General features: G+C 36.7%; 1 protein-coding gene across 6 annotated transcripts in view; it reads right to left on the reverse strand.

Moving 5' to 3' along the window:
* Positions 1-10,566: 10,566 nt before the first annotated feature.
* The window catches only part of LOC139750366 (membrane progestin receptor gamma-like), a 210,188-nt gene continuing 204,480 nt past the window's right edge, over positions 10,567-16,274 (reverse strand). For all 6 annotated transcript variants that reach the window (XM_071665079.1, XM_071665083.1, XM_071665081.1 and 3 more), the window contains one exon: positions 10,567-15,595. In XM_071665079.1, coding sequence (XP_071521180.1) covers positions 14,215-15,336 — 1,122 coding nt within the window. In that variant the 5' untranslated portion in view covers positions 15,337-15,595 and the 3' untranslated portion in view covers positions 10,567-14,214. The remainder of the gene's footprint in view (positions 15,596-16,274) is intronic.

Genomic DNA, 16,274 nt, shown 5'->3' on the forward strand with positions numbered 1-16,274 from the left:
CTGAAATTCTTTGGTGGCTGTGTTGATTATGTAGGCTAAATAGTGCATTATCAGAATGGGAAAGTGGTCAGAATATACTTTGTGCATGTACCCTAGTTGGTCCTTCTGTGTGGTGCAGGTGAGAAGAATGTCATGTCTGGTGAAATCAGCTGCTTGGGGTGGTGAGTTGCGTGTCTGGATGCATATGGTGACGATATTGAGAGGCTACAGTTAGTCTATGAATTAATCACATCAGTGTTCATAGGTGTATGATGAGCCAAATGGTATGGTCAAATTAAAATCTCCACAAAAATTGGTGTTTGGCATGCTAGTGAGGTTCTTCACTCTTTTTATCTGTGGGACATGTTAATTATGTTGCAGTTGGAACCGCGAAGTTGTATTTAATGGGTGTTGTCATTATCTGAGCATTTTTTTTTTTTTCAAGCATCAGTGGGGTTGGAGAAGGGTGTGGTTTGGCAGATGAATGTTACAAATCCTCCTCCTTGTCTTTGTTACCTGTGAAATCCCATTCTAATGCACTAACTTGTTGAAACAAAATAAGCTGAATTCTGTTACATCCCAAATACTTCCTGGGGTATTAAAAATTCGCAAGATTTATTTATTTTTTTTTTTTTTTTTGCTTTGTCGCTGTCTCCCGCGTTTGCGAGGTAGCGCAAGGAAACAGACGAAAGAAATGGCCCAACCCACCCCCATACACATGTATATACATACGTCCACACACACAAATATACATACCTACACAGCTTTCCATGGTTTACCCCAGACGCTTCACATGCCCTGATTCAATCCACTGACAGCACGTCAACCCCGGTATACCACATCGCTCCAATTCACTCTATTCCTTGCCCTCCTTTCACCCTCCTGCATGTTCAGGCCCCGATCACACAAAATCTTCTTCACTCCATCAAGATTTATATGTTATATATTATGCCCCTGAGTATGAGGGTGTTCTGGTAGCAAAGACTATTCTGAAACAGGATATAGCTCCAATGGTAGATCAGAGGACACTTGAATCACGCTCTGGTCAAAAATTTGGGTGGAAGTCTTGAAGGTGGAATAGGTAGGAAGGCTTCACTGTAGGTGGAATCTGCACTTGCTGAATTGGTCACTTATTGTCCTGGACCTTTTGGCAGGATAATAAGGCTTGAAGAAAGTGTGAGTCCTAAGCAGCTTCATCTAATGTATCTTTGCCAGACTAAACCTGATGTTCTTCACAGTTTCATACTAATTATTGACCCCCTTGTGTTTTACTGGTCAATGAATCTGACGAAAGTATCAGTGGAAGCCAAAGTATCATCATATTTCACTCCGATGGGGTCATGCATGTCCTCCTCCTCTTACAACTCTTCCTGAAAACTTTCTTGATAATCTCCATATCAGTGAGGTGGTGATACCTGGGCATGTCAGTATTAATCTTTAATTACTGCTTGACTTGTTCCATCTGTACACAATCCCAGCTTGATCAACACTTTAACTGCAACATAACTTTTTTCCTTTCCCAGGGGTTCCTTCTATCTTTACGGGGCTCCTGTAGCCGGGATCATAGCTCATAACGTGTTGTGATGTGTGTGCGTCTATAACGAAAGAGTGCAATGAGGGCATGATGGGTCTTCAGATACGTTAAAACAGGGTCTTAGTGATGGGTTATGTCCAGAACATAAACAGGAGTGTGAGATTTGTGTTTATCTGCGGAGTGCAGTATTTGAAAGGTACGTATATGAAGGGTTGGAGTTTTAAGACAGTTGGTGGGTCAGATGTTTACTGTTTGTTGGAAAAGTGCCATGCGCATGATTGTCAGAATTATATTTGTTAAGGGAAGCAGGATATGTGAGTAGAGGTTAATGAAGTGTGAAGCATGGGTAAGCTTTTTATTTCTACTTGGGGATTGGTGATTAGTTATAGTGGTTTAGAGGGTAGGGGTCTTGTGCTGTTGCATTAAGACCCCTCCCACCCAAATCACTCTATAACTAATCCCACATGAATCTACTTTTTAAATGCAAAATGATTCATATGAAAACAGATTTTTTTAACCATATCTTGTAAAGAGAAACAAAGTTTAGGATTCAGCCCTAAGACTCTTATTTCAACACTACATCACAGTTAAACAAGGCAGATAAATAATTCTTTTTTGTTCTTCTGCATGCATATCTTTAATTCTATCAGAATATGTTTTTAAAGTGTTTTTATCTTGTATTTTTTTGCCATGCAATGGTAGGTAGACTTTCCAATTGCTGTAGTATATGGGGTATAACTTTTGGGCAAAATCTTTCTTCTGAAATCCATCTAGGTCAGGCTTGTCTTCAGGTTTCTGCAGCACCTTGTTCTAGCTAAGTCAACGAGCATTTCCAGGAACAGAATCCCTAATATCACCTCAGTTGAAAACTGCATTCTTGATGTTGTTGTTCTAATGGTTATGCAGAGTTTGTTTGATTCTGTCTTTCTCCACCTCAAGGCTGCCATGGACCACATATTACAGGTCCAAATGCAATCTCCTGCAGAACTGCTTAGCCAGCATAATCATTCTCTGATTCATTGACTTAATTAGGGGGTGGGGGTGTTGGCAGACAAGAACGATGTCATGTATGTGTTGTACATGATAATTCATATGGCTGGAGATTTGTTGAGTGGGAATGGTTGACATTCTGGGTGATGGTATGGTCCAGGTTAGATTCATGGTTTTTATATAAACAATAAAACACGGAGCAACCAACTGATTAAGGAATAAAACAACAAATCAATCAAGAGAAAGGTCATAAAAGATAAGAAGAAACACTCTTCCAATAAAAAATATTGAATGAAAATAACAAGTAAAATTACATGCATAGAGCATTGAGACATTCAGTTAATTGTATGACACAGATGAGGCTAAGATGGGCTCTAGCAAATGTAAAACTACGCCCAAATGCATAATCACTAACAAAAGGAAGACTCTTACATGTCTATGAGTGTATGTGCATGTATGTGTGATAATTTTGCATTACAGGAAACTCCATCTCTATGACTTTACAATCATACAACTTTTGAACTTTTGATGATTAAGTGATTTCAATGCTTCTTCACTCAGCTTGTTCAATTCATTCATCTATCTATATGTTTCTTTATAATATGTCTTACTTTTTCCAGCTTTGTTTCTCATTGCAACCTCTTGCTTATACTTCCTGTTTATTTCAAAGAAGGATCAATATTTAAATTGTCAAGTAAGGAACTTGAAAACTAATTTTGTCTCCCTATTTCCTTAAGTCATTGTTACCTACAAATCAGCATGTATATGTCTTCTCACATGGGGTGACCAATCTGATATCAAACAATCTAAAGTGCTTCCCAAATGTGCAGTAAATACTTTTTATTAATTTGTTGCTACCCATATACTTGAAGACAGTACTGAAGCATGTAATTCACTTGCTTAATAATCACCCTAATGTTGATGTCTGATGAAAGGCTGGGAATTCAGCCAGCCCTTAAGTCTCTTTCATGTATGTAATCTTGTAAAGTGTCGACAGTAAGATGATATTTATGGCCTGACCTCATATCTTCATCACTTTGCACTTGTGCAGGTTGCATTTCATCAGTCACATATTTGGCTAATCCTATTACTAAAACTGGTTTCTCGGAGGTTGTTACCATCTGGGACACTCCTTGCTCTTCATAATTTTAGGATCAACTGTAATGGTATTAAGGTATGTCATTTACTCACCTCAGAGACAACCATCCCAAGACTGAGCCTTATAGGACATCAGAGGTCCTTGTGTGTGGGTGTGTATGACCGAGTAACTTCAAAATTCTTAAAATTTCTGACAGTTCTCTAGTCTAATCTTCACTTCTGCAAATGTTTTACCACAAGAGACTTAGGTTTGTGTATACTGTATAAACATTTCTTGGTTCTACATCTCTGGCTGTCTAATCTAATCATTATAATAAGTAAATTACACAGTAAGCTTTGGATAGCAAATTATTCCTATCATCAGCTTTTCAGTAAACCATGTTTTTGCATTAAACATACTACCGTGTCTTACTAATTTCATGCGACATTTCACTGACCCTCATTTGTAATGTTTGTACTTACAGCATAATAAACACTCATCTAAACCACACAATGATACAAATTTTACAGCTAAAATAAGTTGCTGAAAGAGCAAGTCATGAAAAAAAAATTATATACGGTTAGACATCGTAGCTGTTTCGACACTTCATTCAAAATTCACAGAAGTAATAGGTTTCTTTTTTTTATACCAATAACATCCTTGTGCAGATCAAAATAGTGTTTTTCCAAAGATTTTGAAATTTGTGCAAAATTAGCTCAATAAAAATCCAATTAATTCTATATTCAGTTTGAAAAGGAAAAAGCATCATAGGTCCTAAACTCAAATAAATCTAATGGTATTTTCAAAAATCATCACCACTCTGTGCTGTAGAAACAATATAGATTCCTGAGCCACACTTACATATCAACACTTGTAAAAGAAACCCTACTACTGTACAAGCCAAAAAATCTTTAAATTAGCCATCTTCTGTCATGAACCACTACACAAACTGGAAAATATCCCTAATCTAAAGTAAGACAAATCTTTGAGTTAAATAAACATAACATGGGTATAATCTTCTCAATAAGGACAAGGAGGGATTTTATATATGTACTTAATGTAGTACAAATTAGGTACTATTATAGGATCTTAATCCAAAGAATGAAAAATGCAGTGACTTTCAACATTACAAGTAATAAATATCCAGTATTTGGAATGCCATTTAATGAAGTTACTTCTTGTTACAGAGAGTAACACCATAGTAAGGGCATGTATAATATTTCCTGTGTTGGCTACCTCAAAAACTATTAAAGATCAAGGCCAGGGATGCAGTTACAGATATACAGTATTTTGTATAACATGAAATCAACAGTAAATATGAAAATGGTTCCTTTTTTTTAGTTAAACTCTTTGTCATGATGATGAAATGAAATTGCCACAGTTATTCAAAAATTTTTATGATACATTTCTTTTTCCATCAGTAATAGAATACTCTTTTAGTTCCAGTCAATATGTATTGGCAAATACATCTTTAGCCAAACTGGAGAGAATATGATGCATGCTTAACAATAATACATAGATATGAAAAAATTGGGCTTCTAAGTGTTTATGAAAATCAGTGGATATTATTTCAATTAAAAAATCAAACCAATCATAAATTCAGTGAAAATATTGCACCATGTAAGTTGGGAGGTTAATATCATTCCTTGAAATGGTGAAGACTTGCTTATTAAACTAGCAATTTGCTGGTTTTAGGACTGTGAATCTAGTTATGGCCACTGTAAATAAAGCACGTAATTTCTAAATATCAGATCCTAATCAGATTTCATGTTTCATGACTAACTAAAATAAAGGAAGAATGAAAGCCCTGTGGGAAATCATACTTTCTGTCAGTTGGCTAATTTATGTCAACGCCTGGCTGAGCTTTTATCCGTCCACAGCTGCTCAATATTCTAATCCCTGACCTGATAATTTGGTTGAAATTGTCTCCACAACCAAGAGAAATGACAAGACAAAGATGAAAAACAACTGAGCTATTGCTTAAAATCAATATTTGTCTTACTTTATGATGTCCTTTTCGAGTTATACAGAATCAGATCAATTGACAAAAGACAATCTACTTCAAGGAATTATTCATAACAATACTTCACCAGGATTATGAATATAAAAACCTATAACTAACAACAACTATGATAATAATATTACATTTACATTATCTGAAAACTTAGCATTACTTAATAAGTAAGCAAAATTTTGGAATCAGTGAATAAACATATGTGCTAACTATCTAATTAAAGGTACATATTGAAGGTGTAGTCTTGAAATAAAAATATGATAGCGATACCTGGAAATACATATGATATATGGAAATATGTATACAATGAAGAATAAGACTCAGTAATAGCAAAGTGCAAACAGATGCCAACCAGGGATACCATCTACTTTATTGGAAGACTTGATTTTTATGAAACAACTAGTTTTTCTCCAGTAAAAAAAAATGTCTTTAGTACTGGTGAATACATTTCTTGACATGTGTCTGAAACTTATTCAAAATGTTAGGGCTAAAAAAAGTTACACCTTTTTCAAGCCATAAAGGACAACACATAATGAAATTCATCTCGGCTCATATTACTTTGAAATTAGGTAGTGGTTACACTGCTGTGATAGACTTAAAGCTATAACTATGTTATCAAATATGATGACAGCAAGAAAATTAATTCATTTCAAGTTTATAAATCAACAGATGACATCCAGTTGGTGCATCACAGGTTTCATTATCCTTTCCAATGTGATAAACTCCTCCTACTGGGATATCATATGGTTAGCCCTCTCGGTTAAATATTTGCAATTTACAATATATTGCAATGTACTGTATATCTCTACCTATCATCAGTAACATATTGCAATGTACTGTATATCTTTACCTATCATCATCATTAAAAGTGAAAAGAAGTTATCTAAACAAATCAGACTAAAGCCACCTGGTTAGAGAAATACAAATAAGAAAGAATATTACACTGCACTGTGCTATAAACATAACTACACTCATACTCTGAGGCATAATAGTCATATGTTTGATAAGAAATCTTGTAAGCCATCCTTCATTTTACCTCCTGATTGCTTTACACATCTTGATTCCCATCATATTTCATCCAGATTTTGAATTCTAAGCCCTGTAATACCTTTAGTAGTTAGTTATAAACAACAGGTTTAGAATGCACACCAAGTTTCATGTAACTAATAAGCTTAGGTGATTAATTCATGTACCTTTTAATGAGTATGTGCTGAATGGAACACTTAAAGCTTTGACACCATAGGTAATGACATATTAAATACTGGGATACTAATACAAAGTAATCAAGTCTCAGTGTTAACATAAAATAATCTTTACAAAAATATATATTGCTAAAAAATGTTGCTTATGGTAACAAAAAATTTCCATGCCATGTTAGAATTCAAATATGGTTCATAAACTTTTTACTTTCTCTTCCTACACATACAGAGAACAGTACCTTAGGATGATAGTGTAGTAAGATTGTGGGTTATGGCAACAATTATGGTGAGGAAAAAGAAGTCATGGAACCTCTGTGTTCAAAAGGACTGTGAGTATACTACTCATATTTTTCCATGTCATGAAGTTCATCTATCTATCTATCTGTCTCTCTCTCTCTCTCTCTCTCTCTCTCTCTCTATATATATATATATATATATATATATATATTTTTTTTTTTCTTTTTTATACTATTCGCCATTTCCCGCGATAGCAAGGTAGCGTTAAGAACACAGGACTGGGCCTTTGAGGGAACATCCTCACCTGGCCTCCTTCTCTGCTCCTTCCTTTGGAAAATTAAAAAAAAAGAAAAAAAAACGAGAGGGGAGGATTTCCAGCCCCCCGCTCCCTTCCCTTTTAGTCGCCTTCTATGACACGCAGGGAATACGTGCGAAGTACTCTTTCTCCCCTATCCCCAGGGATATATATATATATATATATATATATATATATATATATATATATATATATATATATATATATACTATCCCTGGGGATAGGGGAGAAAGAATACTTCCCACATGTTCCCTGCGTGTCGTAGAAGGCGACTAAAAGGGAAGGGAGCAGGGGGCTGGAAATCCTCCCCTCTCATCATTTTTTTTTTTTAATCTTCCAAAAGAAGGAACAGAGAAGGGGGCCAGGTGAGGATATTCTCTCAAAGGCCCAGTCCTCTGTTCTTAACGCTACCTCGCTAACTCGGGAAATGGCGAATAGTTAAAAAAAAAATATATATATATATATATATATATATATATTTTTTTTTTTTTTTTTTTTTTTTTTTTATACTTTGTCGCTGTCTCCCGCGTTTGCGAGGTAGCGCAAGGAAACAGACAAAAGAAATGGCCCAACCCCCCCCCCATACACATGTACATACACACGTCCACACACGCAAATATACATACCTACACAGCCTTCCATGGTTTACCCCAGACGCTTCACATGCCTTGCTTCAATCCACTGACAGCACGTCAACCCCTGTATACCACATGACTCCAATTCACTCTATTTCTTGCCCTCCTTTCACCCTCCTGCATGTTCAGGCCCCGATCACACAAAATCCTTTTCACTCCATCTTTCCACCTCCAATTTGGTCTCCCTCTTCTCCTCGTTCCCTCCACCTCCGACACATATATCCTCTTGGTCAATCTCTCCTCACTCATTCTCTCCATGTGCCCAAACCATTTCAAAACACCCTCTTCTGCTCTCTCAACCACGCTCTTTTTATTTCCACACATCTCTCTTACCCTTACGTTACTTACTCGATCAAACCACCTCACACCACACATTGTCCTCAAACATCTCATTTCCAGCACATCCATCCTCCTGCGCACATCTCTATCCATAGCCCACGCCTCGCAACCATACAACATTGTTGGAACCACTATTCCCTCAAACATACCCATTTTTGCTTTCCGAGATAATGTTCTCGACTTCCACACATTTTTCAAGGCTCCCAAAATTTTCGCCCCCTCCCCCACCCTATGATCCACTTCCGCTTCCATGGTTCCATCCGCTGACAGATCCACTCCCAGATATCTAAAACACTTCACTTCCTCCAGTTTTTCTCCATTCAAACTCACCTCCCAATTGACTTGACCCTCACCCCTACTGTACCTAATAACCTTGCTCTTATTCACATTTACTCTCAACTTTCTTCTTCCACACATATATATATATATATATATATATATATATATATATATATATATATATATATATATATATATACATAAATTAAATTTATATATATATATTTTTTTTTTCATACTATTCGCCATTTCCCGCGATAGCGAGGTAGCGTTAAGAACAGAGGACTGGGCCTTTGAGGGAATATCCTCACCTGGCCCTCTTCTCTGTTCCTTCTTTTGGAAAATTAAAAAAAAAACGAGAGGGGAGGATTTCCAGCCCCCCGCTCCCTTTCCTTTTAGTCGCCTTCTACGACACGCAGGGAATACGTGGGAAGTATTCTTTCTCCCCTATCCCCAGGGAATATATATATATATATATATATATATATATATATATATATATATATATCCCTGGGGATAGGGGATTAAGAATACTTCCCACGTATTCCCTGCGTGTCGTAGAAGGCGACTAAAAGGGGAGGGAGCGGGGGGCTGGAAATCCTCCCCTCTCGTTTTTTTTTCTTTTTTTTTTTTTTCAAAAGAAGGAACAGAGAATTGGGCCAAGTGAGGGTATTCCCTCAAAGGCCCAGTCCTCTGTTCTTAACGCTACCTCGCTAATGCGGGAAATGGCGAATAGTTTGAAAGAAAAGAAAATATATATATATATATATATATATATATATATATATATATATATATATATATATATATATATATATATTTTCATTCATTTCATTCAAACCATTCGCCATTTCCCGCATTAGCGAGGTAGCGTTAAGAACAGAGGACTGGGCCTTTGAGGGAATACCCTCACCTGGCCCAATTCTCTGTTCCTTCTTTTGGAAAATAAAAAAAAAAACGAGAGGGGAGGATTTCCAGCCCCCCCGCTCCCTCCCCTTTTAGTCGCCTTCTACGACACGCAGGGAATACGTGGGAAGTACTCTTAATCCCCTATCCCCAGGGATAATATATATATATATATATATATATATATATATATATATATATATATATATATATATATATATATATATATATATATATATATATATATTTTTTTTTAACTATTCGCCATTTCCCGAGTTAGCGAGGTAGCGTTAAGAACAGAGGACTGGGCCTTTGAGAGAATATCCTCACCTGGCCCCCTTCTCTGTTCCTTCTTTTGGAAGATTAAAAAAAAAAAAAAAAAAAAAAAAAAGAAAAAAAGAAGGAACAGAGAAGGGGGCCAGGTGAGGATATTCCCTCAAAGGCCCAGTACTCTGTTCTTAACGCTACCTCGCTGTCGCGGGAAATGGCGAATAGTATGAAAAAAAAAAAAAAAAAAAATATATATATATATATATTATCCCTGGGGATAGGGGAGAAAGAATACTTCCCACGTATTCCCTGCGTGTCGTAGAAGGCGACTAAAAGGGAAGGGAGCGGGGGGCTGGAAATCCTCCCCTCTCGTTTTTTTTTTTTTCCAAAAGAAGGAACAGAGAAGGGGGCCAGGTGAGGATATTCCCTCAAAGGCCCAGTCCTCTGTTCTTAACGCTACCTCGCTATCGCGGGAAATGGCGAATAGTATGAAAAAAAAAAAAAAAAAAAATATATATATATATATATATATATATTTTTCTTTGCACGTGATCAAGTATACTCCTATGAGTCCACATGGAAAATGAAATACAATAAGTTCCCAAAATTGTGATCCTATATATATATATATATATATATATATATATATTTTTTTTTTTTTTTTTTTTTGATACTATTTGCCATTTCCCGCGATAGCGAGGTAGCGTTAAGAACAGAGGACTGGGCCTTTGAGGGAATATCCTCACCTGGCCCCCTTCTCTGTTCCTTCTTTTGGAAAATTAAAAAAAAAAAAAAAAAAAAAAAAAAAAAAAAAAAACGAGAGGGGAGGATTTCCAGCCCCCCGCTCCCTTCCCTTTTAGTCGCCTTCTACGACACGCAGGGAATACGTGGGAAGTATTCTTTCTCCCCTATCCCCAGGGATATATATATATATATATATATATATATATATATATATATATATATATATATATATATATATATATATATATATATTTTTCATTATTATACTTAGTCGCTGTTTCCCGCGTTAGTGAGGCAGCACAAGGAAACGATGAAAGAATGGCCCAATCTGCCCACATACACATGTATATACATAAATGTCCACACACGCATATATACATACCTATACATTTCAATGAATACATACATATACATACACAGACATATACAAAGATACACATGTACATATCCATACTTGGTGCCTTCATCCATTCCCATAAATTCTTCATACAAGTACATGGCTGAGTAAGTAATGGCTGAAATACATCATACTAAGTCTCAGCTACAATAGGATGGTAGTACCCATCCTTCACTTTGTTATGACAAGCTTAGGCGAATTATGTATAAGCTCTATACAAAGTTTCATTAATCATAAAGATGATTTTGATATTGACAAGCAATTACCAATTCATGAGTGGTAATGATAGGTAGACATAAGACATGATGACTCACTGGTATGATAGGTGAAGAAACATAATAATGTAATCTAAAATAGTAAAACAATTACAATACTATGTAACAACAGTAATAACAGATGGTGAAATAATCATGTGCTGGATATGAAATGTGGTAATACAGTATGCCCAGCGGAACATCTGTCAGGTAAATGGCATTTCATGACATGTGATATGTGGCATATTGGAGATATGAATTCTGCAATAAGTAATGATGCAAAAGTCTCTGGTCTTGACATCTAGTGTGTGGTATCTTGCATCTGTATCCAATACACTGTGCAATTCTCTTTTTCTTTTGTCAGTAAGGAAAACTAATTCTGAGAGCACTGTGCCATGAAGTTAACTAAAACCATTATTATTTTGAAAATATGACAATGAATGAAATTTACTTTTAAGTTCATTTTCAGGTGTTATATTTTCCCAATTCATTGACAGTTGTCAAGTGACTTTTGAAATCTTTATGCCATAATTTTAAGTGAAACCATTTTCAAATTCTATTTACAAAATTGAATTACTCCTTTGCTTTTAACTGCAATTTTGGGTGTAAAAAAAAATCAATATCGTGCATGTCCCATATTCTGACAGCTGTTATATTCTGCTAGGGTAAATCTAACTTTATGTCATAATGTCAATTGAAACCATTGTTTTTATCTATGATAAACAAAATTACTAGTTTGCTTCTAAGTGCATTTCTATGATATACAAAAAAAAAAATCACATAAAAACAATGTTCTCTATTGGAACATAAGGAAGCATGCTTCCGAAAATTATCTGAGTACAACAATTTCTCTCTCTACCTATATCTCTAATGCTCATCCCCTTTGGGAACTCCCTCAAGATGGTGGCTATGACAAAAGAGTCTACATAACTGTTCAACTTGTGTTGCTTCTGAGTCTTTAAATACCTCACCCTTAACTGGCTACTGGCAGAAGGTAACTCTACAACAGTTTTTAGAGGCTCCTACCTCATGTTCCTGCCAACTACTATTACCTAATGTGTCTCCCTAATGTCCCTGCCTATGTTCCATAACTGAAGTTATACATTTACAATCATTTTTTCACTTTCATAACATATCTTAAGGGAGCCTCCATTTCAAAAATCAAAACCCAAAATCACTAGGGTACAGAGATAAAAGCAATCACTGGGTTCAAATGAAGGTACTGTATGAAACAAGCTAACTCTTTTCTCTGCAATTGTATCTATGCAGACTGATAACACAAGTTACATGAAACAGACATCCTTGGCATTATCATCAAAATCCAGGTTAAACCTCCACTTGCATCACATCTATCTAATTGTCAGTTATGGTGTGTTCTTGTGTTCGACAGCAGTTTGCTAAGTATCACTTGTCAAATACTTGAAATAAGATGTCACATGTCTATATCATACCAAGTATGCACCAGGTTCAATATAACAATGGTAGTGCATGATATTCAAACAATAAGATGATGCTGATAATGAGAATCAGTGAAGTGGTAACGTAATACTGGTGATGCTAGATGTTCTAACAGTTATATTCAAACACTTGTAATGATAAACAGACAGGCAGTAATGTAACACTAGTGATGCTAAATGTTCCAATAATCATATCAAAACACTTGTAATGTGAGCAGTGAGGCAGTAATGTAATACTAATGATGCATACTGTTCAATTATTAAAGCACTGGTATCAAAAGTTAGTGAAGTACTATGTGACACCAGTGAAGCAAGAAGTTTAAACAGTTGTATTACAACAAAGGTAACAAGAAGCAGTAAAGGAATAATGTAACATGGGTGATGTAGTGTTCAAACAGTCAAGTTAAGGTAATGAGTTGTGAAGCAGGAATTTAACACTGGTTAAGATATTCAATATTTCAATAATGTAAAACTAGTGATGCACACTGCTACAGCAATGACAAAGCATCACTGATAATTACGACTATTAAAACAATAATGTACCACTGATATGTGGTTTTTTGGTTAGGTCACACCAGTAATGGCAGTTCTTGGAAACTTAGGTAAGGACAGGTGCTAAATATGGTAATGGCAAATGCTGAAACAATTCTGATGTAACAATGGTAATGAAAACTGTTGAAGTATGATAGCGATAACCAAAAAGAGTAAAATAATTCTATAGTAACATGCACAGTGACAAGAAAATGCTTATAATACAAAGATGTAACATGTTATACAATATCAATTATAACACAAAACATGACATGAAAAAACAATCATAATACAACAATGATAAAGAGAAATTAGAATAAAGTGGGGTAACTTATAATATAACACTGTGAATTTTGCTGGCCAGAGAGGAATAGGATGTATTTGTAGTGCTGCTGTTGAAGGTTTCTGTCAGTTTCACGATTTACTGTTGGAAACTTAACTTCATGACAGTATAACCATATCAAGCATGGACAAAAGTATGTCAGTTTAATTAACTTTCAAGCAAATTAACACTACCTGAGCTTTAATTACATTCTAGCTGCATGTTACAGCAAGATTCAAATCCAGTTACGTACATGTTGGTAAATATGTCTGACATTTATAGGTAACCTCTTGATAACAAATATCAAATAACTGAGGTGACTTATACAAATGCCATAGAACCTCATCTGATATCACATACGCAGGTTTGGCTGAGTTTCGTGGGAATGTATAGAGTTAAAATAGGCTAATTTGGCTATTTCTGTCCACATCTTGCTTCTTTACCTAACGTGCTTTAATGGTATCAAAAGTTTCACAATATATCTTATTAAGGCACAATAAGATATTAATTGAGGCAGTTCAACTTGTACCAAAATGCATATACCACGGGAAGATGGTTCTAGTTGGCCAGCCTGGGTGGCACCTACATTTTCTGGTACTGCCCACACCATGGTGGTGACAAATGATCCACTGGGGTGTCACAGAGAAGCCACCCGGGCCAGTGCTGGGATGAAAGGAATGAAACTGGTCCCATGAGTGCAAGGCTTTCTTTTTTTTAAAGAAGCCTGAGGCAGTTACTGCTCTTTGAGATGGTCATAAGGCTGTATGGTTGATGGAGCAGTGATGAGAAGCTGACAGGAAGTATTCTGAGGGCAATTCTGGTGAGTAGAGTGCAGTTTTCTTGAAAGAAAATATGTAAGAACTAAAACAAGGAAAATATTACACACTAAGAGAGAAGGTGTAGCCTGGGTAGCCCAAGTTGGTGTGGGTAACCAGTCTCCTGCTTCTAGATCTGCTCTTCGATTTTTCAAATCAATAAGGACAGCACGCATCTGTTCATTTGTGCCAAGTATGCTGAAGATGTGTAAAATGTTATGTGAATGTCCCACATAATCGAAGCAACCTGGAGCCAGACGCTCAGGAAAGTGTGAGCCATAGAAGAAAGATGCAGTGATAACACAAGCAAACTGATGTATATGATATATTCGTGACTCTCCACAGCAGTCAGCAGTTGTATCGCAGGTGTAGAGCCAAAGCACCAACGGAAATGAGTCCCACAGGAAGGGCTCCACAAATGCTGCTACCCGCAGCATTTTCTGGCACATATTAGGGTGCAAGAAACGGGATAAACTTGCACAAAGAGTAGCTACAATAGCATTGACTGCAGCCACTGGTAGGAAGATCTCTGAAAACCATGTGTTCATCAGTTGTGGGGGGAAACAGTAACTATAGTAAAGATATGCCACAGCCCAACTATACATAGAAATGGCAAGATAGTCAATAAAGAAGCAGACATGAGTGGCTGTGAGAGATAAGCAAGAGAAAGCATGTGCTAGACAGCTCATGAGTGGGTAACAGCAAGCAGCAATCATGTAACAAGTAAGAGGGAAGAGGTAAGGATCCTCGAAGAGTGGCATGATAGTTGAAAGTGACACCAACAACCATGTAAAGTACACAGAGGCAAGAAAATGTGTCCAAAAGTTAACAGTCTCATTTGTAGCATTGAAAAGTGATGCAACTGCCTGGATGACGGAGCAGTTCTCATGTCTGTAGCCAGTAATGATTCCTGGTTCTCGCAGTGGCTCAGATACTTCCTCCACTCTCCTAACTGGGATTCTTCCAACTTCCCGTAGCCGGCCTGTCACATTCTTAGCCTCTCGCAGTCGCCCTGTAATGTAGCCCACGTTTGGAAGCATTTTTGATCCTGTCTTGATTAAAACAGCAATATTCTAACTGCTTTGCTATCACAAGTTGTGCAGCTTAGTGGTCCCGCTCTCTCAGTATCTTCCTAACATCAATGCTGTAAAAGGATAGAGGTAGGATGGTCTGCTGATGCTGTTAGCCAAGCTGATGGAGACAGTGACAATAGTGATGGTGAGGGTAGTGGCGACACTGGTGATGCAGCAGCGCTCACGGATGTCCGCTGCTGCTTCCTCAGTCACCTGCCCATATTACCTGGGAAAAGAAGACAATATTACCATCTTTATCATACTACAAATTCATCACAACTGTGTGGCAAAAGAGGTATATCATTGTAATATAGATACAGTATATGTAGTAATGTATTTCCACTGTAGACAGTGGGAATTTTACACTTGTGGGGCTCTTGCTCTTGAACCAACTTAATCAAAATTTTTTTAAACATCTGTATGCTGTCTGCATTTCCCATGTCATCATTCAGTTTATTCCATTCATCTAATATTCTTATTTCATTATTATCATATTTAGTCGCTGCCTCCTGCATTAGCGAGGTAGTGCAAGGAAACAGATGAAAGAATGGTCCAACCCACCCACATGCACATGAATATATATAAACGCCCACACACGCATATATACATACCTATACATTTCAACATATACAAACATATACACACACAGGCATATATACACATGTATATATATACACATGTACATATTCATACTTGCTGCCCTCATCCATTCCCATCGCCATCCTGCCACACATGAAACAGCATCTCTCTCCCTGTGCACATGCGAGGTAGCGCTCAGTCTCTAGCTGTCATGTGTAATGCACCGAAAACACAGCTCCCTTTCCAAATCCAGGCCCCACAAAACTTTCCATGGTTTACCCCAGACGCTTTACATGCCCTGGTTCAATCCACTGACAGCACCTCGA

Source organism: Panulirus ornatus, chromosome 9 (genome assembly GCF_036320965.1).
Source record: "Panulirus ornatus isolate Po-2019 chromosome 9, ASM3632096v1, whole genome shotgun sequence".
Taxonomy (NCBI): Eukaryota; Metazoa; Arthropoda; class Malacostraca; order Decapoda; family Palinuridae; genus Panulirus; species Panulirus ornatus.